Source organism: Guillardia theta (assembly GCF_000315625.1).
Source record: "Guillardia theta CCMP2712 unplaced genomic scaffold GUITHscaffold_16, whole genome shotgun sequence".
Classification (NCBI taxonomy): domain Eukaryota; class Cryptophyceae; order Pyrenomonadales; family Geminigeraceae; genus Guillardia; species Guillardia theta.
The window spans coordinates 378936-404378 of record NW_005434658.1 but is presented as its reverse complement, the minus strand read 5'-3'; the positions used below and the strand labels follow the sequence as shown (position 1 = coordinate 404378).

Genomic DNA, 25443 nt, shown 5'->3' with positions numbered 1-25443 from the left:
GCATGATGCCAATGGTAACGGATTCATAACGACAGTGTTAACTTCTAACTCAACGGTTGTGTAACGGATTTATCTACTGTAACTTCCTTGATGAGTAATTTCGCCGAAGTTGCGGGTACCAGTGACCTGTCATGGCATCATCGCAACTTTGCCGAGGAGGAAGGGAGAGAGCAGCAGACAAGGCTGAGAGCACATGCCTCTGATGGAAACAGCTCCCTGCTAGCTCTCCCCTGCTTGCTCGACCCTTCCACGTCATGCCTCCCTGTGTTTGCCGCGCTGCTGCTGTGACGAAGCAAGTGGTTTGGAGGAGTTTGGTGGTGGGCTCCCTCTCGATCGGCAACGTTGCGTTCGGATGGGGGATCAAGGATAAGATAGTGTCAAGAAGCAGAACTTGCACCTTCGCATTCACATCTCATTTGCCTTTTTCAGGTTCCAGGACAGCCTCCATCTGCCGCATGCTACACTACAAGGCCAGGGGTCTGGATGATGCCGTGGAGAAGCTCTCTTATCCCGGCTCAGAAGTGAAGAGAGCCCACGTGCCCGACGAGCATGTCAAGTTCGACAAGCCTTGGAGTGACTACCAGCCCGTGGAGTACACTGCCACATCGGTTCTTGCTGGACCCGTATGGGCTGACAGCCAGGACGCGTCCACTATCTCCTTCAACAAGATCGACGGCAAGATTGACAGGCAGTCTTTCACGGGCGAGTACAAGATCGACAAAGAGACTGGGAGACCGTTGAATCCCGTCGGGCGGACTGGGATGACAGGCCGGGGGCTCCTAGGCAGGTGGGGCCCGAATCATGCCGCGGATCCAATCGTCACGAGATTCCTCGAGGGCAAACTGCAGTTCATCGCCATCAAGAGGAAGGACGGAGGAGGATGGGCGATCCCAGGAGGCATGGTAGAGGCCGGAGAGACGGTGTCTCTGACCCTGAAGAGAGAGTTCGGGGAGGAAGCCATGGACCTGAACAGCAAGTCGAAGGAGGAGGCAGACAAGATCATGGCTAAGATCGATGAGATGTTTGCCCATGGCATCGAGATCTTCAAGGGCTACGTCGACGATCCCAGGAACACTGACAACGCATGGATGGAGACGGTCGCCATGAACTTTCACGTGGACGACTCGATAGCAGCGGAGATTAAGCTGGAAGCGGGAGATGACGCAGGGGCGGTATGCTGGATGGACATCGTCCCGGATCTGAAGCTGTACGCCTCTCACAAGAGCATCATCGAGGAAGCCGCGAAGAAGCATGGTGTAGTCCTCTAACATCAGCACACGCGTGTTACTACTGTGCACCGTCACCGTTTGCCAACGGCCTACTGATCTTGCAGGTTTCGATGGCTTGAGAATTTTCCAGTATTCGCGGGGGCAGTCGTTGCAGAAGGACAATTTGATTGCATGCCTTCTTTCAAGGTCCAACCTGGAGAGAATAAAGTTTCAGTAAACTACATTCTCGGCAGCCACGGTCTCACGGCCGCAGCCTGGCGGCAGTCCGGCCGCCATCCGACCTCGCCCGGCGGCTGACTCAGAGCCGCAGTCTAGTTCACAGAACCTGGCCGCCTGACTGCGCAGCGGCGGCGGAGCCGCTGCCGGTGCTGCCCAGTCCGGGCCCGCGGCCGGCCCGGGGCGCCCGGGCTTCAAGAATTCCCGTGTCAGTGAGGGTCTGTGGGGTCCCCGACAGTCAGGATGGTGGGACAAGCAGGATCGAAGGGGATGGTGCGTGACTCGACGCGATGGCTGAGGAGGAGGAGGGAGATGGAGGAGGCTGAAACAGACCTGCCCAAGTGAGTTGACCACATGCAGATGTCCTCACTCGCGTTCTCCACCAGCTTGCTTGCTGCTGCCCTTGCTATGCAAGTCTGACGTTTTGCCTGTCGTTTCGTAGGAGGATGCAGACATTGATGAATCACAAGCTGCAGATCTCGTTCAAGACAGCAGCAGCTGTCCTTCTCCTGTCAAACGTCGTACTCGCGATTCTCATCGCGTCGAACGCAGGGAGCATCTCAGTGTCCATGGGTACGCACAAGTCCGTCGAAGAGGTCTTGCTGCAGCGAATGCTGAACGGGGAGGTCATGTACGATTGTCTTCGGCCGATGAGAATAGGGGCGGAAGGGCATCAGGGGTGGATGGTATGTCTTGATGGGCCGTTAGGAAACAGGCTCAGTCAAGTCGGCGTCACTTCATCGCAGAGCTTCTCGTCACTGGGACTGGTACAGGTAGACTGTAGGGTGCTGAGTGTGGGGATAGGGCTGGACCCATCGTTTGAGATCGAGCTTGCAAGAAAGTTTGGCTGCAAGGTTGATGGGTTCGACCACCAAGTCGAGTTCTTCCAGAACGACTTTAGTCAGGACTCCACCCACTTCGAAGGATGGGTGACCGATCCGGCCTGTGCCGCTTGCTATGGAGCTGATCCGTTCTCCAGGTCAACTTTCACAACCAAGGCCTTGGGAGCGGGGAGGAGAGCGCATCTGTGAAGCTCAAGAGGTTCAAATTAGAGAAGACAGACAACGTCAAAGAAAAGTACAACTCGAAGCTGCACCCTGGGTACGACATCGCAGCCGTTGGCCCAGGGTGGAGGATCGTTGGAGGGTCAAACTGGATGGCGCAGTCGATGATCTATGAAGTGCGCTTCTTTACTTGCTCTGCTTCAGACTGACCTATCAGTGCTCCAGGCAACTTCCAAGAGGGTGGACGGCCTTCAGACTCTGATCAAGTCAACAGAGCCCGAGTTGTGCTTGTTTGCTCGGACCACCGAGCACTCCGGCTGTCAGGTGGACCTCCTCAAGTTCGACTGCAATGGTAAGGGCCTCTCGGAGACATGTTCGGATCTGAAGCTTGTTAGGATGCGAGTGGGATGGGATGATGAAGATTTTCCAGTCAGAGCCGACGTCTGTCCTCCATCAGGTCGACCAGGTATGCTGCGCAGCGACTCGTAATTTTGGGCTGATCTCTGCTCAGATCCTGCTAGAGCTGCACCTCGATGACGTCTCAAAGAGGCTCAAGACTTGGGGTGAACTGTGGCAGGTTTTTGCGTTGCTGCAGGTTGGAGGCCATGCCGCGTCACGGTTTTGTGAGACTGAAAGTTGACCACAGGGAAACGGGTTTGATCTCTTCTGGGTTGAGAAAGTGGCAGAGACTGGGACTGTTGCCGGGCCCAACGGGTTTGGCACAATCCCAGCTCAGCTCCATCTCAGCTGGATAAGGAGTCGCAAGCCTCCTGTTCGGGTCCGGCAGGAGGCTATGGAGAGCGACGGGTCGTGAAGTGGTCGGTCGGGAGTCCTTCCTAGATTCCATTTGAATATTGTTTCTCCTTCGAAATCCAACCTCTGTAATTAAACATTTCCTGCTTGATTCAGCATGTTGACGTCGAGAGGCTGACTCGAGAACATCACCTGAAGACGAACGTCAGGAACGCAAGGAGTCCTGCGGCCGTGCCTTTGTCGAAGTCCAGCTACGATCATTGATCAACTTGCCCTCTACCGCGATGTCGCCGACGTACACGTGCATCTTGGTGTCGATTATTCGCAAAATTTTCTAGCAAAGGATCAGGTCTCGGGCGACCAGTCGCACACACCCTGACCTCCATCTCCTTTACCATGTCTGAAAAGACTCTGCGCGCCTCATTCTTGTCCATGCAAAAGAAGTCTACATCCTCGGGTTGTATGCAACAGACGATGCTCTCCCCCAACCGAAGCTGTCATGTGTCACGCTGTCAGATGGGCAAGATCATCATCAGAGGCACACAATATCGCTCCCATCCTTGTATGTGCGGAGGATGAAATCGATCACTCTCTGCTTCACGTCATCCGATCCCTCCATCCATATCACCGCCAAGTGCACAGCTATCTACAAGCAGTGGTCATTCGTCTCTACGACACGTCGGGGCAGTCACATCCAGATTACGAGCTTGCGTGTTGCCTGTTTTCTCTCTGGACTACAAGTTACAAAGGAGCTATGAGAGTTCATGATCTTACAGCCCGTACGAGTGCAACTTTCCTTGTTCCATGTAGCGGATGTACTGTCGGTCGCGCGCACTCTCCGGCCCGCACCTGATCCCAGAATTCTATCTCACAACCACCATCGTGCACAAGGGACTCCAATACCGGAACACCCTCCTCAACCTTCCATGCGCAGCCAACCGAGCGAGCGAGAGCAACAAGGGTCAGAGTCGTTTCCCTCAGAGGCTCCCAACAGGGTTTGCATCACATGACGTTGAAGCGGGAGTGCTGGATTAGTTCCCACAGTTGCACCAGGATCCCGTTGGTGAACACCTTGAAGCTACAGACACTCTCACGCAAGAGACGACGTTCCCTTCCCGTCCTCCCCACCTGACGGCCCGCAGCCAAGAAGATTCCGGCGGCTCTTCAACGACACTCACCAGCAAGCTCGGGCATCCCAGGTTGTCCATGTGGTGGTGCATGATCTCGTGGATGATCACATACCTGCAGCAAGCCGCAGGTCAGGAAGAGACGGGTATCGCATGCTGCCAAGCACTTGGGGTCAGGTGCTGCCGGGTTCACCAGCGCTATGGGCACGCCATTCTCGAGCATCGACTTCCCGTGCATGCTGCAGAGAGAGAGTGAGGTGTTGGTAATCGGAGGAGCGTCAAGCTCACGAGGGCGGAAGGGTCCCGTCGAAGATCACACGCACTTCGTCTGCCCACCGGCCCATGTACTGCATCTCACTCATGGTAAAGAACTCGTTGATCGATACGGCCCTGCGCCAGTCACGCCGGGTCAGCGCAAAGAGGGAGCGAGGAGAGTGGTCCAAGACCTTCGGGTCGAGTCATTCTCCTTGGTGGGGAGACTCTCCTTTGTCACTCCGATGTCTTCTTCGTTGCCGCATGAGCAGCTCGGAAGGTACTGCATGATGAACTTTGCAAGCAAGGCTGAGCCCGACATGGCGGCTGCTTCATAAGACAGATGGTGGCGCCGAGAAGAAGAGAATGAGAGAGGGAGGAGAGGGGGGAGGAGGAGGGAGGGGGGGGAGTGGGGAGAGACGAGGGAGGAGAGAGAGACGAAGGAGACGAGGAAGAGGGGAGGGAGAGGAGGGAGGGGAGGGAGGAGAGGGAGAAACAAGCGAGAAAGGAGAAGGCAAGAGCAGGAGAGTGGGAAGTTGGAGGAGAAGGGGAGGGGAAGGGGAAGGGGAAGGGGAGGGGAACTAGCAGCTAGCACTAGTAGAATCCCACAGGAGAAAGTTATTCGGGGGTGGGGATGGTCATTTGTGGGACATTCCAAATTGGATCAATCTGTACTAAGTTTTTCTAGATTAGAATTTGATGCCTTTGCAGATCCACTATTTCTACAACGGAGCGAGCTTGATGTAATCGAGATGTCCAAATAGAACGCGATTGAGTAAACAATGAGTCGGAGAGTTTCGGGCAGGGGGGTGGGGGTAGTGGCGCTATGGTGGCGCGAGGTTTGTGGGATAGCGATCGTCCATGGAGGGAGGGAGGGAGGGAGCAAAGTGAGCGAGAGAGGAGCAAGGAGGAGAAGGGAAGGAGAGATACTGTTGCAGGCGACAAGTTCCAGGGATCTAGCAGAAGATCATGCATGGCTGCGAGGAGGAAGAGGGAGGAAAGGCTCCAAGTGGCGCCATAGAAATGTCCCAGAGGAGAGAGCCGATGCCGTGCATGAGCATGAGAGTGAGGAAGGGAGTTGCGCCTTACGGGCACGCGACGTGAGCGCATCCTCAGGAGCAAGAGTCTCCTTCCATCCTCTTCGGGTCGGTTGACGGTGCGTTTCCTGCAGGTAGCACGCGGCGAGGCATAATCTAGGTCATCTGACCTCGTTGACATGGAGGAGGTTGTGATGCCGTAAGGAAGCGCTCTAACGTCTCAGTCCATCGCCACATGATGCGGTGAAGGGTCTGTCTCGCAACCATGCGTGGCCAAAAGCTGCGATCCGAGGAAGAGAAGGCTGCTGAGGAGCTGCGGAAACTGAAGAAGCTCCTGGACAACGGCCAGATCACCCAGCAGCAGTACGAGGAGCGAAAGACTCCGTTGCTTGCGATCCTAATCGTTGGGAACGAGGACAGAGATGAGAAGAACGGGCAGGCGGCTGAAGGCAACGCTGCTGCAAAGAAGGCCGACAAGGCCGATGTCGGGGAGAGATACATGCCGCAGTATGCCGATCATGACGCGTTTGACCTGAGTGGGGTGGAAAAGGCGATTAGGCATGAGTTCGATCCCAGAGCAGGAAAGTGGACGAGGACCGCGTTCCTTTGCAGGATCGAACAGCAGCCGTTCGCAGAGGGGGCGATGCGTACTGCGCATCGAATGTGGGATTTGGCGACTCCTGGCGTCGCTGGCATGTGTGTCGTCAAGTTCTCTAAGGACGCGGGTGAGTCGTCTCAGCAGTTCTTTGAGGACGTTCAGATGCAGATGGAGGCGAGGATGTGGGCTCAAAGGTTCAACGAGAAGAGCCCCCCCAAGTCAGTTGACTTCATAGCGGCCTACGTGCTGGAACTGGTGGACCGACCCGGACGCCCTTTCTGCGGTGTTGAGAAGTTCATCTCTGGAACCTACAGGAAGTGGAACAACAACTGGGACTGGAGCGATGACGAAAGGAACACGCCTCAGGCATTCAGCCACTTCACCTGGGAGGCGAGTGGGAACAGGCTGTTGGTGTGCGATCTGCAGGGTGTAGGGGACCTATGGACTGATCCACAAATTCACACCTGTGATAGGAAGGGCTACGGAAAAGGAAATTTGGGGATGGACGGAATCAAGCGTTTCCTTGGAGCGCACAAGTGCAATAGCATCTGCGCTTTCTACAGACTTCCGAGGATCGGCGCAGGAGGAAAAACTCGATCCTCGACAACGGGGAAGGGGACGGTGGTTGGTAAGCAGGTGGCAAACACTAACTCGACCAGCTCGCCCATGGCGACGAAGGGACTTGTGGGTGTCGGTCTTGCTCTTGCAAATCGACCAGGGGAGGGAATCGTCGTCACCCAGGTCCTACCGCACGGGCCGGCTTTCAAGGACGGGCGCATCATGGCGGGAGACATTCTTCGGACAGTTGAAGGGAAGCCTGTTGGACGTGTGATTGACGACTTCAAGGGGCTGATCCTTGGCAAGCCCGGGACCTCCGTGCGACTGGGGCTGTCGAGGGGAGACTCGATGATTGATGTCACTCTCGTGAGGATGCTGAGTGACCTCCCGCAATCCAGACTGCGAGACTCACAAAAGCGTGAGCAGCTATCTCGGAGGTTCTCAGCGAAATCTCTGCTGACCCAGGTGGCATCGATGGTGCTCGGATCAAAAGCTCAGGCGCTGTCAGGGCCCAAAAGAACTGGTTCCAAGGACGTCGATGCCAGAAACTCAGGGTATGATGATCCAGATCTCTACCGGGGGCCCGGTTGGAACGACCCTGATATCATTCCTAGTGGTAGAGGTCGAAAAGGACAGAAGCTTGCCTCGATGACAGATTGGGTCTTGATAGAAGAGGATGAGCTGAAAGGCGACGTGAGCCCAGCAAAGTCGAAGAAGAGGATTGAAACGCTAAACAGAACTTGGAGCATCTCGTACCTGACTCAAGAGGAAGTCGCACAGGTGCTCCTTGTCCTCTTTCAGTTCCTCCACGCCAACTTTGGATCAGCGTTCATCTCACGTATGAGCATGGTGAACAAGACATGGAAGAGGGTAGGACATGACAACAAGCTCTGGAGGGTTGTACGATGCGGCGATGAATGTTGTCTAGACAATGACGTGTTGAACTCGATCTGTGCCCGTGCTGAAGGGCATCTTGAGATCCTAGACATTGCCACGAGCCCGCAGTGCGCTCCCTCCTTGCGAGGACAACTGAAGCTGCACACTATACTCCAAAACATACAGATGAACCCTAACTTGAAAGAGATTCACCTTAGCGGCTGCGTGCTCTACAATGTCCTGGACCTTGCAGAACTTGGGCTGGTAGTGCAGGATCTGCAGAATTTGGTGTCATTGAGCCTTGAAGCTTGCAATCTGGAGGACAGTTCTTTGAAGAAGCTGATCGCCATGTTTGCCTGCAGTCCGAAGTTGGAAATGCTTTCGCTAGCCTATAACGAGAAGTTAGGGATTGATGGGATTGCAATCCTCTGCGCTGCTCTCAGGGTCAACAAGACAATCACCTCCTTAGACCTGCGGGGTTGCTCACTGCAGAAACAAAGTGCAGAGGAGCTTGCGCAGATCTTGCTCACGAGTCAAAGTTTGACAGATTTACAGATCGATCAAGACGAGGAGTGCGCGGAAGCGCTCAAGGAGGAGGTCAATCGGCACACCCTCTCTTTGTTCTCATCGCCAAGTGACCGTATGGATGCGATGGATCCTGCGGTGCTCGACGGCCAGCAAGAGATGCTGAGGGGAAATCAAGACTTGCACCTTGAGACGGTTGCTGAGGAGACGTGTACAGAAGTAAAGGAATCACAAGGGCGCGCAGTGATTCCCAAGTTCCTGCATAGCCGAGGATTTCAGACCGACTTGTCGTTCAAGCGGACTGCGGCGAGCATACCTGGGCAGCTCTCAACGATCATGTCGGAGTCCGAGACATTCTTTGACGAGCTGAAAGAGGCCCTGTTGGTTGCCAAGGCGGACAACAAACGGCTCACGGAAAAGATCAATCAGTTTTCACGCGATCAGTCGGAATGGGAGGTTGCATCGAAGGAGATGATTGAGAATGTGAAATCGGGGATGCAGAGCTCTATGATGGATCTTGAGAACAGGCTGAAGGCAGCGAATGAATCCGAAGCCAAGGCGCACCTTGAGGTTGATGCCTTGAGAGCAAAGGTGAGCGATCTCGAGAAGAAGATCCACACCCATCGAGTAGACGAAGAGCTGCTGCGGAGTGAACTGCGAAGGCACGAGGCAGCTGTAGCACAGCTGCAGGATTTTCAGATGAAGATCGAGACCCTCGAGAGCGAACTTGACGCGATGCGGGCAAGGGCATCCAGAGCCGACAGTCTCCACACTGATACGGCATCCAAGTCCTCGAAAGAGCAGGCTCAAAGTGTTGTTGACACCGAGGGCTCGGAGATTGGTACCGACGTGGAATCGGAGGATTCTCCTTTAGAAGCCAATGAAACAAGGCCGAATGAATCAGGGAAGGAAACGTTGAAGGAAGATACCTTGAGTACCCAAATCTCTCAGAGCAAGAACATATTGGACGATGCTCTCCAACTAACCGCAACTCTCTTCCAGAACCCGCAAACTTCCAAAGGAGGTGGGGACGTCTTCGGAGCCCTCAGCCAGCTGTTCACTGGCACGCATGGCAACAACGAACAGTCAAGAGGCTCAACGAATGACTCGTGCCTCTCGAGCTCAGAGGGAAAGAAGTCAAAAACAATTGGAAAGGAGGTCATCGAATCCATCAAGGCACTGATCGCAACAGACAGGACAGACATGCAAATCATCAAGCATTACACCCTGATAGACTATGATCTCAGCATTGAAGATGTTCAGAAAGTCAGACAAAGCTTGCAGGTAATAGCTGCTGATGAGCCTCAAAAGATCGTCCTCGGCATATCCGACATGCACCCGCTCCGAGTCGAGTCCATCAACCAGGATGTTGTGGCTGCACCAGTTGACCTGGTGAGACGTTATGATGCTTCTTTGCGCACAATTCGACCTCAGCTAGCAATAACTGAATGTGTTGCCGTTAGATTGCTGTCGGAGACGAGCTCCTGGAGGTACAAGGAGAGGAGGTATCGGTGCACTCTGCAGATGTCAGTGTTTTCAATCTGTTCGTGTGTGGTTGAGTAATGAGCATGACAGCATGTTCGCAAGCTGCTGCAAGAAGCTCGAACAAGGCCCATCCCACTCGTGGTCAAGAAACATGGCACAGATGGCAGAATGGAGGGCTCCATTGATGCTTCAAAGCCAGCAATGGACAGCAAGTTTGGGGCTTTGAAGGATAGCGAGGAGGACAGGACGAGGAAGACGGTTGGACTGGGTTTCACAGTACAGCGAGACCCAACTGGAAGGTGAATGATTCGGAGCTAGCTCCCCTCACATCCTTACTACCTACAGGTACTGGATAGTCAGGAGACTGAAGGAGAATGGCTTCGCCGAACGATCCGGTCTGGCCTACCCGGCAGGCTGCTCCCGTGGCTGAATCATTGTCGTTACAGGCCTCATATTCCCGGGCGACATCATACTGAAAGGTGCCAGGATACCTTTGCCTCCCATTGAGAGTGACCTGTTCTCGTGCCTGCAGTCAACGACATCTCCCTGCATCCTGGCATGGAACCGGTGCAGATCTCGAACTTGATCGGTCCTTCAACCGCCGTGCTCCCTCATCCTCATGCTGAAACTTCCGCAGTTGGCCCTGAGGGCTCCCACCTCACGCTGGATCTTCGCAGCCCGACGACAGGAGCGGTAATGTGCCTTCCCGCTGCCCAGAGGCTGGTTGACGCATCGTTGCAGGTCAGGAAGGTACAGTGCACGAGGAAGTCGTACGAGCAGGATCCGCCCACTGCCCAGTCGACATGAAAGAGAGGCTGAGGAGACAGCTGAGGAGATGTAGTGAGAATGGGACCGCGTGTCTCTCTTGTACTTTGAGTTACCGTGCATCAGGCATTGTTGACACATACAAAAAGGCAAACACAAAAAATCGCTGAGTTGAACAAGGAAAGTGAGGAGGAGAATTCTCATCCTTGAATGTAAAAGATCAGAAGATCTTGTCTAGGTTACCAGTGTTCCAGTAGAAGAACAGCCCAAGAAGCGAGACGACAGCTGCTGCAACATACATCTGCCATGAAAAAACGCAAATCAAAACTTCCCGTGGCTCTATCGCAACACAAGTTTTACATTGATGGCACGTCCAATCACCTCCACGTCCTCATCGTCTCCGTTTGTCTGACGCAAGCTCGTCCGTGCTCGCGCGCATGGTCGCTCGGGTGCCAACAGGTCCCTGCTGCTGATACTCTTGCAGCCATCGATCGAGGAGGAAAGGCTCGGAACGCGGGGTGTTGACAGCTGCGGAGCCAGTAGGGAGGAGCGACGTGAGAGCAGACAGGGAGAGAAGGAGGGAGAGAAGGCGAGAGAGGAGGAAGAGGAAGGGGAGGAGAGGGAGGACGGGTGAGCCGAGGGCAGAAGAGCGCTTATGGCGGGAAGCGACGCCATCGCGAGCACGAACAAAGCGGCCATAGTTCCTTGGACGAGGTGCAGGGCAGAAAAGCCCAGGTCACAGTTAATAGTTATGATATTAGAAAACAACAACGAACGATCGTTCTGATTTTCCTATATAATTCCTGAGGCAGACTTGAATCTCGTATACAATTAAATTGAGTAAAATAAGTACCCACCCCAGATATTCTCAAATCGAAATGGTTATTCAAGGGGGTGGTCGTAGTTCGGCGAATTTCACGTGCGGCCAACCATGGCAGGCAAGAAGAGAAAAACGGAAGGAGGAGGAGGAGGAGGAGGAGGAGGATCTTCATCAGCAACAGCCGTAGAGCCAGCAAAGAATCCAGGGTTGTCCTTGATTGACGACGATGACATGGAAGAGGAAGAGAACAGAGTGACTGTCGATCAGGAAGCGGGGGAGGAAGACTCGTCTTCGGATGGTGGGGAGGAGTTGGAGGACGACAAGGTCGAGGAGAGCAAGTCCAGGGATAAGCTATGGGATGATCCAACGCACGATGAGATGAAGGGTTTGAAAGAGACAGAGCTCCTCTACAAATCCTCCCTCCTTCGACTGGAGATGAACGAGCTGCAGTCGGAGGTCGAGGTAGACTACACGAAGCTGGGGCCGCTTGAGGACTGGCTGCACTCCTTCAAGAGCTTCCTCGAGAAGATCCCGCGGTCCACAATCAAGGACAAGGGTCTTGATGCTCTCTACACCGTCAAGGGACAGCAGTTCCAGTTCCTTCCCCCTACTCAGGTGGAGCTGGTCGGGTCGTTCCTGCTGAGGACGCTGGTCAAGCCCGACCTGAATGTCGACATGGCGGTGGAGATGCCGGCCGACTGCCTTCACGCCAAAGACTTCCTCAACGGAAGGTTCATGTACAAGCGCAACATGTACCTCTCCCACATCGCCAAGGCCCTAGGCTCGTCGGGGAACAACCTGGTCGAGTCTGTGAGCTTTTCACGGTCGGGCTACCACAGGGGTCAGCTGGTCCTCGTCCTCAAGCCCCGGGCCCTTGCAGGGCTGAGCGCCAAGTTCCTTGTCAAGCTCTTCGTCTGCCCTCCCGCTGACTTCTTCCCCCTTCAGCGCTTCCGCCCGACCCGCAACAACTTTCGCAGCCAGGACGGAGACATCGCCCTAGAGCCCCCGACGCCGCACTACAACGCGCTGATGGCAGAGCAGCTGCGGCTCCTTCCTCATCTCCATGTGCTGCATGCTGAGTTCTCGAGGTGCCAGGCGCTGGTTGACGCGGCCCTCCTGCTCAAGGTATGGGTGCGGCAGCGGTGCTTGGACAGCGCGTGGGACGGGCTCAACGGGTTCATGCTCTCGATGCTGCTGGTGTACCTCGTTCAGAACCGAACCATCTCGCGGGGGATGAGCAGCTACCACATGCTTCGAGCCGCCTTCGTCTTCCTCTCCAAGCGGGAGAACCTCGAGAGTGGAGTTCACCTGACCCCGACCGAGGAGGCCAAGATTTCAGTGGAGGAGGCGATGGAGGAGTTCAGGGGCAGGTACCCAGCGGTCCTGCTGGACCAGTCGCTTGCTGTCAACGTGCTGAGCCGCCTCTCTCACTCCGCCGTCTCTGAGCTCACGCACGAGGCCCGTGCTGCCCTCCTCTGCCTCGAACACGACCTCCGCGATGGCTTCAGCCCGCTGATGCTGACCCGCGTCTCTCTTCTCTGCAAGTACGACGAGATCCTGGTGATAGAGCTGGAGGAGGTGGAGGAGGATGCGAGCGGGGAGAGGCTGGGTGGAGGAGAGTGGAAGGAGGCGATCGGGTTCAACAAAGAGCCGGGGATGTCAAACGCGCAGGCTGTGGAGAAGGCAGTGCTCTCTGTGCTCGACAAGGCCCTAGGGGACCGCATGCACTTTGCTCGAGTCCTTCCAGATCGAACAGAGGAGGCGAACATGTTTCTCTCAGAGAAGATCGCCGGGAAACGGGGAGGCAACAGCGTCCTGCAGGACAGCTTCGAGACGTTGGAGGAGGCAGGGGGGAGGAGCGGGTGGGCAGCGAGCGGGAGGAGGAGGATCTTTGTGGGCATGCTACTCAATGAGGAGACCAGCACGAGAAAGATCGACCGAGGGCCCTCGGCTGACGATGCGAATGCTGCGAAAGAGTTTCGGAAGTTCTGGGGTAACAAGTCCGAACTTCGAAGGTGAGAGGTAGACAGGGAGAGAGAGGGGGAGGGGGAGGAGGCCCAGTGAGTGAGTACGGAAGGAGAGAGAACAAGATGGAGGAGAAGGATGCTGCGGGAATGTTTTCACTGATGTGCTTGGCAGGTTCAAGGACGGATCCATCCAGGAGACCCTGTCGTGGGACGAGGCTGAGCGAGCCGGCGGGAGGAACGCCATACCCTCCGCCATCGCCGCCTACGCGCTGAAGCGACACATCCCAGAGCTCCGATCCTCCCGCGTCCTTGGCATCGCCGGCTCTTCGGAGGAGATCTTGAAGCAGCAAGGGGAAGGGAGCTTTGGGCGCTGGAGGGAGGAGGAAGTAGCCTCCTCCTCCTCCTTCAACGTCATGGACAAGCTTGCCAAGACCATGATGTCCATCAGTCCCTCCAAGCTTCCTCTCCCCGTCCTCTCCCTCCAGCCTCTCTCCACCAGGGTCAGAGGCCTCGGAGCCCTCGACGTCTCCGTCCACCCACTGGCGTTCAAGGTGGGGCCGGAGGAAGGGAGCAAGAAGCGCAAGCGGCAGGAGGAGGCGCGACTTCGGCTGAACGCTGAGAGCATCGACTGTGTACTGCAGCTGCAGGAGAGCGGGAAATGGCCGGACGAGGTGGAGGCCATGAGGACCCTGACCTCGGCCTTCTACCTCCAGATGGCAAGGTGTCTCAACGAGATGGAGAGCAGCTCCTTCGTTGCCAAGGCCTTCTCTGACCACCTGCAGGTAAGCTCCTGCTCCTGCTCCTGCTCCTGCTCCTGCTCCTGCTCCTGCTCCTTCCCATTTTTATTCTTCGCCTCTTCCTGGTCCCTCTGACCCTTCTGAAGGTTCTTGGCAACGGGTATGCATTTCGTCTATACATTTGGAACAACCGAGAAGTGAAGCTGCTCAAGGTACAGTTGTACTTTTCCTCTTTCTCCTCCTCCTCTCTTTCTCTCCTCCTCCTCTCTTTCTCTCCTCCTCCTCTCTTTCTCTCCTCCTCCTCTCATCCTCCTCCTCCCCTCTTCCTCCTCCCTTCTCTACTTCACCTCCCCCTTGCCTTTTCTATGTCCTCCTGTCTCCTACTCATGTGTGCTTCTTGTCTTGTTTTCTCTTCCACTCTTTCTCCCCTCCACTCCTCCTCCCTCATATCTTCCCGCAGGCCATGGGCGAGAAGGCAGAGGCAATCATGCTCGAGGAAGAGTTCTTTCACCGACCACAGCACGTGGCCTCCCTCGTCGCTGTCTCTCAGAAGTTCCCAGCCATGCCCGGAACCCTCCGTCTCTGCAAGCGCTGGGTTGCTTCCTCCTTCCTCTCCACTGAAGTGAGGGAGGAGGTTGTGGAGTTGCTTGTCGCCTCCTGCTTCATCTCGCCGCTCCCCTTCGCTCCTCCGGCCTCTCCCCTCGCTGGCTTCATCCGCTTCCTCTGGCTCATCTCGACCTTCGATTGGGAAGGAACTCCTCTGGTACACCCACAGAATTATCCTCTACCGCTCCTCCCTGCTCTCCTGCTCTCCTGCTCTCCTGCTCTCCTGCTCTCCTGCTCTCCTGCTCTCCTGCTCTCCCTTCTCTCCCTCCTCTCTCCTCACCTCTCCCGCAGGTCGTCGACCTCGAGTTCGACTCAAACCCGATGACCAACGAGCTCTACAAGGAGTGTGTCGACGCAGCAGAGGTAGCGAGGGACCAGGCAGGAGGAGCTCCGATCTGCGTCTGCACGCGGCAGGACAAGGGGGGAGTGCGATGGGTGTCCAAGTGTCTCAGCAAGATGGCGTGGAGGAGGAGCATAACGCTTGCGAGGGAGGCGCTGAAGAAAATCAGCCGGAGGGTCTGCGAGGGGAGGGAGGGCGTCCTCCAGCAGGCCTACCGGCGCAACATCAGCAGCTACGACGTCGTGCTCTGGGTCAAGAGCGGCAAGTCGCTCGAGAAGTCACAGCTGGGGGTTGAGAGTTTCAAGAACATGCGAAAGAAGCACCAGGCAAGTTCCTCCCCCTCCTCCTCCCCCTCCCTTTACCTCTTCCGTCCCCTCTCTCCCTCCCTTCCCCTCTCCCTCTCCCTCTTCCACTTCCCCTTCCTCCTCCTTCTCCTCCCCCCCCCCCTCTTTTTTCTCCTGTCTACCTCCCTCCCTCCTCCCTCCCTCCTCCCTCGTTTTTTGTCTCATTACTGTACAGGAGAACCTTCTGGTCGGCTTCTGCCCTCTCACTTGCCTGTTACAAGAGCTGAAGGAGAAGTATGGGAGGTAAGGAGGAGAGGAGGCAGAGGAGGCAGAGGAGGGAGAGGAGGAGGCAGAGAAGGAGGTAGCAGAATCTGTTCGCAGGAGCTCATGTCCCTTTCAGGTTTGCAGTCTTCTGGGGAGACACTCTGAGAGGAGACTGCATCGTCGTTCTCTGGTCCCCTGCCATGGCGGCGGGGGGGCAACTCACCGTCGCTCACGCCTCCAACACCTTCCCGCTCTCCCTCATCAAGGGCGCAAGGGATGCTGGGGAGGGGAAGGAAGAGGACAAGGAAGTTATCCCGGACTACCTGTCAATGCTGTGCGGCTTCAAGGTAAAAGTGACTCATCCTGCTGCTGCTGCTGCTGCTGCTGCTGCTGCTGCTGCTCTTTCTGTCTCCTGCTCGTCCTCATTCCTCCTACCGCTCCCCCCCTCTTTGCCCTTTCGTCTGCTGTTACTGCTCCTCTTCATCCTTGATCTGTTCTCCATGTTTCTGTCCTGCTCTGACCACTGGGCGCAGAGGGTGGGAGAAGGGCTCGTGAGCAAGGTAGAGGTTCTTGCAGGAGCTCGGGTTGTGCCGTAAGGATGAGAAGGGAAGAGCGTTGGATTGTAAATGTCGACCTTGAATGCTGCACTCGCCCCTGCCCGACCTTGTCACTGCTGCCTGCCATGCTGCTGTCGTGAAACATGCGAAGGCGACCTTTCGTCGTCGCACATTCCAGGGCCTGAGGAGGAGGAGGCGGGGGGGAGGCGGGGAGGGGGGGGACTAGGTCAAAGTGGCAAGACAACTGTGAGGAGGAGGAGCAAGGAAATGAGGAGGAGGAGGAGATAGTTTGCTGCACTAGCTCTAGAGCGAAAGTGCTTCACAACGAATTTATTTTGTTTACAACCTCACATTCTGTAAGCCTGTCAACAACGTTTCACAACACAGCATTTCCCGTCATGCTCTCCAGTGCAAAGAGGTCCGCCTGTACAGTATTGTCCACCGCACACCTCCTTGTGTGTGCTTGCAACTTGATCACTCGTTCGAAACAATGTGCGTCACTGACAGTGTTTCAAGGGTGCAAATCACAATATGGTTGACATGTGTCGTCCATACGAAGCAAGTAACCGCTGACGCAGTCCCAAGCACAGTTGTTTTCATCAAAAGGGATGCCAGGGCTTGTGTACTTGGTGTTCTCCCCTTCCAACTTGTTGCTGCAAGGGATACAAGCCCCATCGCGGGTGCCGTCGCAAGCAGAGAAGTACTCTCCTATGCTGCAGTCTAGCACAGTGATGTTGCACGGCAAGCATGTCCCGTCTCGCACGGCGTTGCATGCTGAGAAGTACTCTCCCGCAGGACACTCCAAGGTCACGTTGCTGCATGCGATACAACCGCTGTCCCGCTCCCCGTTGCAAGCTGAGAAGTACTCTCCTGCAGGGCACTGTAGGGTCTCGTTGCTACATGCCAGGCAAGCCGCGTCTTGTGTTCCTCCACATGGCGACAAGTAGTTGCCAGGAGCGCAGTCAGACAAGGTGAGGTTGCTGCAATGGATGCAGCCGCCATCGCGCGTGCCATCGCAAGGAGAGAAGTACTCCCCGGCGGAGCAGGCGATGGCCTCTGAGCAGTTGTAGCACCCTCCATATCCTTCTCCTTTGTACTTGCCCTCACTGCAAGCTTGGCAACCAGCGAACAGGCTGAAGTACCCGGCAGGACAGCTCAAGAACTTCCCGCAGTCGTTGACCGACGTCGATCCTGCAGAGGCTGTTCGGTTCTTATCCGCAGGACAAACGTCGCAGCCAGCGATGGCGATCTCGGCCCAGTTCATCGTTCCGTTGGCGCTAGCCTTGTAAGCAAAGAGGTACTGACCCTGCAAGTAGCAAGTGATGCTGAGCGATGCCGTGTCGCTCTTGAACTCTCCCAAGTTCCAACAGAGAGCATTGCTGAAAGGGTCGGACGAGACTGACCCGATGTAGATGGATGTGTTTGAGTCCTCCAGGTAAAACTCATCCAACCTGGGCCAGAGAGTCACGTTGTAGACATACTTGGATCCTCCGAGGTCGATCCTCCACCATCGCTCGGATTCAACAGCAGTCAGGATGTGGTCAGTGATGTTGTTGTCCACTCCTGCTGTGCATGGGAAGTTCGAACTATCTTGGTAGCTCGATTGATTACATGCACACGCCCCCTCGCCGGGCGTCGAGCCGCAGTACTCCAGTCCAGCTACAGCAGATCCTGTTGTGCTGTACGTGCCGATGGGACACAGGTCTGGCTGCGCAAGAGAGCATCTGCATGATCCTGCTAGCAGCGCTAGCACAAGGATCGCTGCTGCTCTCTGCGGCATCGACCTCTCTTCCGCTCTTCCCATCTGAATTTCCAGTGCTATGTTACCTAAAGTCCACCCCACCCCCTCCCTGATCCTTAGCCACCCCACCCCCCTTGTCATGGACCCGAACAATAGAGGACCCCGTTTGCTACCTTCCTTCAGTACCAGTCCTGGACCCCTCACCCCCTAAATTTCTAATTCACCTCTGAAAGTTGACAAGAAGGGGGGTGGGTTAGGAAGTTTGACAAGGACCGCACAAACTTCAAAGTGGACCCGGGCCCCGGGTCGGGCCCGGCACTGAACTTCCGGAGACTCTGACCCTTGACACTGAAGAGGTCACTCACTCCTTGTGTAACGTTCATTTAACCGTCTTTTCCCTGCGCAGTGCCATCGTGTAATTTCCGGATAGATGAGTACCCCACCCCCCTGATCCCTTTCGGCACACCCATGCAATGACCCCTACCACCGGGGCATTGACTCGGAGTTTGACTTAGCCTTGACTACCCCACCCCCCTGGCTTTCCGAAGTTCCGTGGCATCCGAACCTCGATCGCTTTGGGCCGTCACAGTCAGGACCAACTACCCCTCCCGTTTCATTCCAAATCCACTGAAATCCAGCCGTTAAACGCCCAGGAGGGGTCTCTTTCTATTCGAAGTTTCTATCATTGCAAGGGTGGGTCCTACGGCCATTGACCTTCCGAGGAGTCGCTTATGGATTGGGCGTGGGGGGGGGGTGGGGTTGGAGCCTCGGCTTGGAGGCCGCAACCTGTTCACCCCTCAACTGAAGCTAATTTGTTGATCCCCATGGGGGTAGTCGTATCCCTCATTCGTCGGTCGTTGCTGGTAGGGTGGGTAGGGTGGGTTGCGGGGTGTCCGGCTTCTCTCGGCGGCACGGAATTTTTTCAGTCATGACCGACTGACTCATGCTTGGGTGGGGTGGGGTAGTGTACCGGAATGCTATGGAGGGGTGGTTGGTGTCAGGACAACGCGCAGAGTGTAATATAAGGGGTCACTGAGTTTCGTAATGACCCCACCCCACAAGAAACTCGGATATTATTAATACTTCGAGGGGTACTTGTGAGGTTCGACTGAAAGAGGGGGGTAGGGTACATGTAGTGATATACTACTACCGGTCATTGTGCGACTCGGGATTTTAAAACACGGGAGGGAGGGGGTGGGGTAGGATCTGACAATAAAGGACCCTAAAAAGGATTTGGTGAGAATAGAGAAACAAGGGGAAAGGAGAGAAGAGCGGAGAGGAGAGCACTACGGGAGAGGAGAAGAGAGGATAGAAAGTGTTGTGGATATACTACAGGTGAAGCAGGAAGCAAACGAGACAAGAAAGGACAAGGAGGGTGTTAGATTGAGGAAAGGGGCTGAGGAGAAAAGTTCGAAGAACGAGAATCCCCAATCAACGTCAAGGAGTCAAGACTACCTCGAAGGAATAGAGAGGCTCGCTGCGGGAAGAGATCAGAAACCTGTGTCAAGATGTACAAAGTGAGAGCAAAGCCCCTCGTTTTCCACAAGCATCAACCTGTTATCTTGGACAATGGAGAGGAGGAGGAGCCGATATCGGAGGAGTACGATGTTTTCCGGCTGCACCTCGACATGGAAACGTGCTCAGACCTGTTCGCCATCTCAAGCATTCTCGACGACAACTGTGAAAACATCGCGCATAGACCCAGGACAGAGGCGGACGAGAAGCTCTTCTTCAGCAGGTACGAGCAGATCTGGTCGGAGGTAGTGCACAAGAAGCCGATCACGCTGCTGGTGGAGGAGAACAACATCGACTACCCTCCCCGTGAAGGGGCTCGTGACTGCACTAGGCTGTCAGACCGAACACCCTACCAGTGCGGGAAGCAGTTCAACAAGCTTGCGATCAAGTACTCGCACTTTGCTAGCAGTGAGGACCGGGGATTCGCCATAATCTGACCTGTCGCATTGCAAGTATAAAGAGAGGGAGATTATGATTCCAGACGTACATGACTGAATAATTCATTCTCATCGCATTCCCTCCTTGCTCCCCTCGTTTTCCTTCCCTCCTCCCCCTCCTCCTCCTCCCCCCTCCCCCCCAGCGATTCCTCCTGGTACTTGCCTCTCCTTCCTGTCCCGTTGAGGGTGTCCTAGCTGGTGAGCTCTCGGAAGGAAAAGATCACCCTGTGCAGGCCCGAGCATGCGGTCAAGGTCGGATCAATTAGCTCCCGCACATCATCGTCGGCGTACACAGCAACAGCTCCTCTCTCCTCCCCCCTCATATCGTCAGCGATCTTCCCTACCTTGGTCGTCCTCTCTACCTTCACGCAGCAGACCTCAACTCTGTCCCCGATGCCCCGACGCTGCAGCATCTCCATGATCTCCTTCTTGTGGGGGTTCCTGCTGACGATGCTCACGCGCAGGCTCCTCTCCCAGCCTCCTCCCCCCTCTCCCTGCTCGTTCTCTCCCGCTCTCTGTGCGCAGCGAAGTAGCTCCGCTACGTCCTCCTGCAGCCGATGCTTCCCTGGGACCGGAGGAAACCCTGACTTGGAGCTGCACAGCGTCTGGTCGAAGTCGAGGAAGAGGCGAGTGGCTGGCAGTCTCCTCACAAGGTCAACCAGGCCCGCTCCGTCCAGCCGGTGGAGGCGGCAGGTGTCGCAGGACCAATCCTCGCACCGGATGCACCTGATGACGTCAAGAGTCAGCGCATGAGGAGAATGTGAACGAGAAGCTGAGGGGAGGAGGATAGGGAGTAGGGAGAGGGAGGAGGGAGAGGGAGTAGGGAGAGGGAGTAGGGAGGGGGAGGAGGGAGAGGGAGGAGGGAGAGGGAGGAGGGAGAGGAGTTGGTCACTCGAGGAGAGAGGAGAGTACTTCTTCGAGTGCGGGCAGAAGCATCGGTAGGAGAAGTTGCACTCGTCGCTGTAGGGGCACATCCCCTTGTTCCGCTGCTCCTCCTCGCAGTGCGCGCAGACCCCCCGGTGGACCCAGAGGTCCCCGAACGAGAAGCCGCAGGCTCGACATTGAAACTTGCCAGCTGCGATGAGGTGGGGAGGGGGCCAGCCACTCCTGCTGATGACCTGCTGGGCCAGGGGCTTGAAGGAGGAGACGATCCTCTTGAGATGGTTCAGCCTGACTTGAAACAAGAAGTTCTTTGGGAGGCAGAAGTTCCTGCCCTCTCCCGCCACGAAGTTCCGCACTTGCGATTGCCTGCAGGACTCCTCTTTTCCTCCGCCCGTCGCATTCTCCTCCTCTCCCTCCTCCACGCTCTCCTGCTCTCCCTCTTCTCCTCCTTTCTCCCTCCTCCACATCCCCAAAATCGTCGACAACCAGCCGACTGTGTCCTCGACTCCCTCACGGCAGCTTCGCAGCAGCTGCAGTTGCCTCCTGGCCTTGATGGAGGAGCGGCAGTTGCGTACGGGGGAGCTCCCGTCCTCCTCCTCACCCTTCTCCTCGTCTTCCCGCAGGTCAAGCTCTTGCTCAGCCAACATCGCAAGGCGATCGAGGCAGGAGTCGAAGAGCGGGAGGGTGGAGGACAGGGCAGAGCGATAGTTGTACAGCTCCTCTCTGATCACCATCAGCTTTGAGCCCCCTCTCGCCACGAAGCTCTTCCACAGGTACTCCCTGACGTCGGCAGGCAGCACCTGCTCCCCCTCTGTCCTCAGCAGCCTATCCTCGAATCCCCGCCTGCCCCAGGAGATCTCGTGCGAGGGGCTCGATGGGATGTCAAGAGCTTCGGCCCTGCACCCCCCGGTCTTGGTAAGGAACTTCTCACACTGCCGGATCCTCTTCAGGACCATTAGGGAATCAGGAAGGTATCTGCCGCCATGGTCAGGCCGGACGCTGGTGCGGGGAGGAGGCGAACTTGAGCTGAGGGAAGCGCTCTTCGTCGGGATGACGGGGGACGCTGCATATCGACTGCAGGAGGTGGAGCAAGGGCGTCAGAGCGCGTTGAGAGGATAGAAGCAAAGAGAGCGAGGAGCGGAGGTGGGCGGGGGAGGAGGAAGGAAGGAAGGGAAGAGCAGCAGGACTCGGCCATGATGGAGTTGGAACATGGGAGAGTGCTGAAGAGAGACATGGGCATCATCGAATCTTCCCAACCTTGGTGAAGGTCCGGGCATCCTGCATGGCCAGGACTAGACCCTTGCATTGCATCAGTGCTTCTGATAGCCTCTCATAGCTGGGGAACCGACTCAGGACCTGAGCTCCTCTGGCTCCGCCCCGTCTCACCCCTGCTGCTGCCGGGGCTCCGGGCCGCCGTCCGGCCGATCGCGATCAGCTGCTCCTGACGGCAGTCACGCGCCCTTGTCTACTTTCTGTTGCCGCGACTCACTCGCAACGATGGGGCAGTGGCACAGAGCGGTCAGCTGCCGGAGGTCCTTCTCAACTCGCATTCCCTCCTTCACCGGAGTGAGCCCAACGCCCCGAGCACCAGCCCGGCAGCCTTGAGACCTGGTAGAGGAGGTAGAGCGCCTTCTTGTAGTTGATCAGCTCCTCCTGCGGTGAGGGAGGTCGGATACACCCAGAAATTCTACCTCTTTCCTTACCCTCATCTCGAACCCCGAGCGAATCCTGGCACATTCCAGCCTCGACACGAAGTACTCCGCTGCAGGACGGTGAAGTCAGCTCCCTCTTCCTCCCGCCTACAGAAGGAAGTTCAACTGACCTTGATGTCTCTCGAGGATCCCTTCTACATCTCTGTGCAGGAGGGACAGCCGGCCCTGACCCACTCACGTCACCCTCTCCTCCCCCTGCCAAGCCCTCAGCGATCCTACTCACTTGCTCGTAGTCTCGGACGTTGGAAGGCGTCAGGTCGAGGACGCATGGCTCTCTGGAGTGACCAGGTCAGCTCGACAGAGGAGCAAGCCTGGAGTGGGGAAGAGTTCTGGGGAAGGGGAGGAGGGAGGACAATGGAGGCGGAAGGGGAGGAGGGAGGACAATGGAGATCAGGGTCAGGGTCAGTAGTAGGAGCGAAGGAGGAGGAGGAGGAGGAGGAGGGAGAGAAGGAGGAGGGAAAGGAGGAGGAGGAGGAGGAGGAGGAGCAGCAGCAGCATTTTCTCACTTCCGTCGCTGTGCCGCCTCCCGGACTCGAGCCTCCATGAAAACCGTTTTGCCTCCCTATTTTTCCCCAATAGGGTCTTTTGTGGACTTATATTGTAATTATTGATTGTTTATTTGAAAACTTGATAATATATTTTGTGAAAGAATATAACAAAATATGCCTGCAAGGTTCTGTTGGAAATTTGTTGAAGGATCAACGGCAGGCGATGCCCGGCTAACCGGAGCGAGCAGGGGAGGCAGGAAGGGGAGGGAGGAGGGAGCGAAACAACCTCGAGGAAGGAGCAGAAGGAGGGACCGAGGAGCAGAGAGCACAGGAGCAGAGAAGAGGGTGAAGGGGGAGGGGGGAGGGAGCAGATAAGAGGAGAAGGGATGCGATGCTCCAGGGATCCTGGCTGAGAATGCCTTATAGTGCATTAGAGTCTATCATGCGATAGTTTCTGTCCTCTCCTGCTCCTGCTCTCCTCCTCCTCCTCCTCCTCCTCCTCCTCGCTCCTCCTCCTCCTCCTCCTCCTCCTCCTCCTCCTCCTCCTCCTCCTCCTGCTCCTGCTCCTGCTCCTCCTCCTTCTCCTCCTCCTCCTCCTTCTTCTCCTCCTCCTCCTCCTCCTCGCGAAGCAACATGTCTTCCTCCTGGAGCCATGTCCTCGCCAACAGGTCTGACCAGCATGCGTGCAGGTTTGAGGGGTTCTCAAGATGCCAGTGAAGCCTTTCCTCGTGAGCTTCCTCCTCTCCTAGTCGAGCGCATGATTAGCGATGCAGGAACTCGACGACGTCCGGACGGAAGCAAGAGCTGCCATTGAAGACTGGGCGATCAAGGTGACGCCCGCTGAAGCTTGCGAAAGGAGCTTGCTGCGCTGATGAGGGGAAACCAGGCTGATCCTCCGTACAAGAAGCGTTTCTACAAGTTCTTCAAGACAGGGCCCGAGGGGTTTAGCAGGTCAGAGCGCATGCAGAGGAGGAGTTGGGGTGGGGGGGAGGAGGAGTGGCGGAGGAGGAGGAGTGGGGGTGGAGGAAGAGCGGGGGGAACAGGAGAGGAGGAGGAGGAGGACAAGGTTTGACAAGAGGGGCAGGGGTTCTGTTTCTACTACTACGTCAGCGGAGAAGACTCTGACACCGTTGGAGGAGGCAGAGAAGGAGCTCGGTGAGAACGAGGAGGAGGAAGCAGGGCAGCAGGGGAAGGGGTTGTGGATGTTGGGCAGGGGGGAGGGCGTTCCGGGGGAGGATGAGGACGAGGATGAGGACGAGGACGAGGAGGGAGCGGGAGGAAGGGAAGGGAAGGGAAGAGAAGGGAAGGGAAGAGAGGGCAGCAGATCGTGTACAGGAGAGTGATGTCTGATGATCTTAATGCTGATGGATGTGATGGTACAGAGCTGAGAAACTGGTCGACGATGTACCAGCAGACTTGCAACGGCCTCGGGCAGTCGCTCAAGGATGTGCAGCAGCGAGCGCAGGGGGACGTGGGGAGGGTGTTGCAGCCGCTGTTGAACGAACTGATGAATGCCAAGGCGAAGGTGAGGAGGAGATAAGGGGAGGCTTGGTTCAGGATGAGGAAGGGGGGAAAGAGGGGCAAGGGAAAGATCGACAGAGAGAGCAGAAGAATCTTGCTGGGGAGGAACGGGAGGAACAGGTGCAGGATGTTAACACCTTTACAGGAGACGATCAGCTCAGAGATCAAGAACTACACGGGGTCAGAGCTCAACGACTTTGTGAGGCTCATGCGATCCCTCTCCATCGCCTACGAGCAGTCGAGAAACGCGTATTCCTCCGAGTACCTCGTGCAGTATGTCCCTAAGGAAGTGCCGCTCGGTGATTCCTCCTCGAACTCTTCCTCCTCGAACTCCTCCTCCTCCTCCTCCTCATCATCATCATCACCACCACCACCACCACCACCACCACCACCACCACTACCACTACCATCCATTTCCTCCTCCTCTTCATCCTCCTTATCCTTGTTCTCCCTCTATATCATGCTCCTCCTCTCCCTCCTCTTCCTCTCTGCTTCCTTCTCTTCCTTTCTCGAGTTCCTCCTCATCCTCCCTGCTTCGCTCTTACTCTTCTCCCACCAGTCAAGCTCAACGTTGATTTCCGCGCGTCCAGCCTCTCTGCTCCTGTGACCTATGCTCCCCCCAAGGTTGAACTTCTTTCCTCCTCCTCGTCTTCACCCTCACCCCGCACAGGTTCCCCATAGGACTGCCCCCGTCCTCGCACGCATGGAGACTCCCAAGATGGTGAAACCTGCGCCACGTCCTGAGGGCCAGAAGGTGGGAGCAGCTGATGTAACGGCAGCAGCTGACAGCCAGCAGAACTTGCTAGCCTGGGGAGGAGGAGGAGGAATCCAGACATCTTCTTACAGGTGAGGAGGAGGGAGGAGGGAGGAGGAGGAGGAGGAGGAGGAGGAGGAGGAGATCTTTCTGCCTGAGAAGTTTGTCTCAGAATGTTCCACGGGAAGCCGATGGAGAAATACCCCAACGTGATCCCCTCCCGCTGGTCAGCCGTTTGACTTGCTCCTTCCCCGCCCCTCACCCACCCCAGGGACTTGTCGATGGCATGCGGGAGGATCGTCCCTGAGATCCTCGTCGACAACAAGTTCAAGAACACCCATGGTGACCCGTCACTTCCCCAAAACTCTGTTCTCCTCTTCTCCTCTCCTCTCC

General features: G+C 56.3%; 10 protein-coding genes across 10 annotated transcripts in view; 6 read left to right on the top strand and 4 right to left on the bottom strand.

Moving 5' to 3' along the window:
• The first annotated feature begins 124 nt into the window (after positions 1 to 124).
• On the top strand, positions 125 to 1449 carry GUITHDRAFT_151328 (hypothetical protein). Its single transcript, XM_005836831.1, has one exon. It carries the CDS (start codon positions 255 to 257, stop codon positions 1266 to 1268), a length of 1014 nt encoding a protein of 337 aa, XP_005836888.1. The 5' UTR covers positions 125 to 254; the 3' UTR covers positions 1269 to 1449.
• Positions 1450 to 1891: 442 nt separating this feature from the next.
• GUITHDRAFT_104304 (hypothetical protein) lies at positions 1892 to 3263 on the top strand (the record flags this gene model as incomplete). The annotated part of the gene is made up of 6 exons (XM_005836830.1): positions 1892 to 2374; positions 2425 to 2625; positions 2675 to 2801; positions 2845 to 2915; positions 2961 to 3044; positions 3096 to 3263. 6 exons carry the CDS (start codon positions 1892 to 1894, stop codon positions 3261 to 3263), a joined length of 1134 nt encoding a protein of 377 aa, XP_005836887.1.
• Positions 3264 to 3334: 71 nt separating this feature from the next.
• On the bottom strand, positions 3335 to 4903 carry GUITHDRAFT_104303 (hypothetical protein; the record flags this gene model as incomplete). The annotated part of the gene is made up of 11 exons (XM_005836829.1): positions 3335 to 3394; positions 3483 to 3536; positions 3583 to 3696; positions 3747 to 3848; positions 3895 to 3931; positions 3977 to 4051; positions 4209 to 4280; positions 4331 to 4444; positions 4497 to 4568; positions 4618 to 4719; positions 4776 to 4903. The coding sequence occupies 11 exons, from the start codon at positions 4901 to 4903 to the stop codon at positions 3335 to 3337; spliced, it is 930 nt and encodes a 309-aa protein (XP_005836886.1).
• Positions 4904 to 6117: 1214 nt separating this feature from the next.
• On the top strand, positions 6118 to 6783 carry GUITHDRAFT_67435 (hypothetical protein; the record flags this gene model as incomplete). The annotated part of the gene is made up of 1 exon (XM_005836828.1): positions 6118 to 6783. A coding segment is annotated over one exon (666 nt), but the record flags the coding sequence as incomplete, so codon positions are not given.
• A 4573-nt stretch (positions 6784 to 11356) lies between these two features.
• On the top strand, positions 11357 to 16039 carry GUITHDRAFT_104301 (hypothetical protein; the record flags this gene model as incomplete). Its single annotated transcript, XM_005836827.1, has 9 exons — positions 11357 to 13260; positions 13385 to 13994; positions 14096 to 14161; positions 14410 to 14571; positions 14847 to 14918; positions 14970 to 15185; positions 15415 to 15482; positions 15580 to 15790; positions 15977 to 16039. 9 exons carry the CDS (start codon positions 11357 to 11359, stop codon positions 16037 to 16039), a joined length of 3372 nt encoding a protein of 1123 aa, XP_005836884.1.
• A 472-nt stretch (positions 16040 to 16511) lies between these two features.
• GUITHDRAFT_104300 (hypothetical protein) lies at positions 16512 to 17804 on the bottom strand (the record flags this gene model as incomplete). Its single annotated transcript, XM_005836826.1, has 1 exon — positions 16512 to 17804. One exon carries the CDS (start codon positions 17802 to 17804, stop codon positions 16512 to 16514), a length of 1293 nt encoding a protein of 430 aa, XP_005836883.1.
• Positions 17805 to 19249: 1445 nt separating this feature from the next.
• On the top strand, positions 19250 to 19693 carry GUITHDRAFT_135595 (hypothetical protein; the record flags this gene model as incomplete). Its single annotated transcript, XM_005836825.1, has 1 exon — positions 19250 to 19693. One exon carries the CDS (start codon positions 19250 to 19252, stop codon positions 19691 to 19693), a length of 444 nt encoding a protein of 147 aa, XP_005836882.1.
• Positions 19694 to 19741: 48 nt separating this feature from the next.
• GUITHDRAFT_93129 (hypothetical protein) lies at positions 19742 to 20834 on the bottom strand. Its single transcript, XM_005836824.1, has 2 exons — positions 20606 to 20834; positions 19742 to 20419 (listed from the first exon to the last, which is right to left on the bottom strand). Exons 1-2 carry the CDS (start codon positions 20665 to 20667, stop codon positions 19885 to 19887), a joined length of 597 nt encoding a protein of 198 aa, XP_005836881.1. The 5' UTR covers positions 20668 to 20834; the 3' UTR covers positions 19742 to 19884.
• A 635-nt stretch (positions 20835 to 21469) lies between these two features.
• GUITHDRAFT_161971 (hypothetical protein) lies at positions 21470 to 22831 on the bottom strand (the record flags this gene model as incomplete). The annotated part of the gene is made up of 6 exons (XM_005836823.1): positions 21470 to 21649; positions 21833 to 22228; positions 22279 to 22337; positions 22398 to 22452; positions 22511 to 22562; positions 22794 to 22831. 5 exons carry the CDS (start codon positions 22829 to 22831, stop codon positions 22115 to 22117), a joined length of 318 nt encoding a protein of 105 aa, XP_005836880.1. The 3' UTR covers positions 21470 to 21649; positions 21833 to 22114.
• Positions 22832 to 23542: 711 nt separating this feature from the next.
• Positions 23543 to 25443, top strand: part of GUITHDRAFT_104297 (hypothetical protein) — a gene marked incomplete at both ends in the record, with an annotated part of 2510 nt that continues 609 nt past the window's right edge. Inside the window, 9 exons of the mRNA XM_005836822.1 lie at positions 23543 to 23605; positions 23662 to 23726; positions 23860 to 23930; positions 24158 to 24300; positions 24442 to 24595; positions 24856 to 24920; positions 24967 to 25050; positions 25093 to 25142; positions 25223 to 25259. Of these exons, the coding sequence (XP_005836879.1) occupies positions 23543 to 23605; positions 23662 to 23726; positions 23860 to 23930; positions 24158 to 24300; positions 24442 to 24595; positions 24856 to 24920; positions 24967 to 25050; positions 25093 to 25142; positions 25223 to 25259 (732 nt within the window). The remainder of the gene's footprint in view (positions 23606 to 23661; positions 23727 to 23859; positions 23931 to 24157; positions 24301 to 24441; positions 24596 to 24855; positions 24921 to 24966; positions 25051 to 25092; positions 25143 to 25222; positions 25260 to 25443) is intronic.

Bases quoted from the DNA above. Each gene is read 5' to 3' on its own strand.
- GUITHDRAFT_151328 (XM_005836831.1), top strand. From the start codon at position 255: ATGCCTCCCTGTGTTTGCCGCGCTGCTGCTGTGACGAAGCAAGTGGTT.
- GUITHDRAFT_93129 (XM_005836824.1), bottom strand. From the start codon at position 20,667: ATGTGCCCCTACAGCGACGAGTGCAACTTCTCCTACCGATGCTTCTGC. The intron at 20,420-20,605 runs GTACTCTCCTCT...TGACGTCATCAG, and splicing joins TTCTGCCCGCACTCGAAGAA to GTGCATCCGGTGCGAGGATT.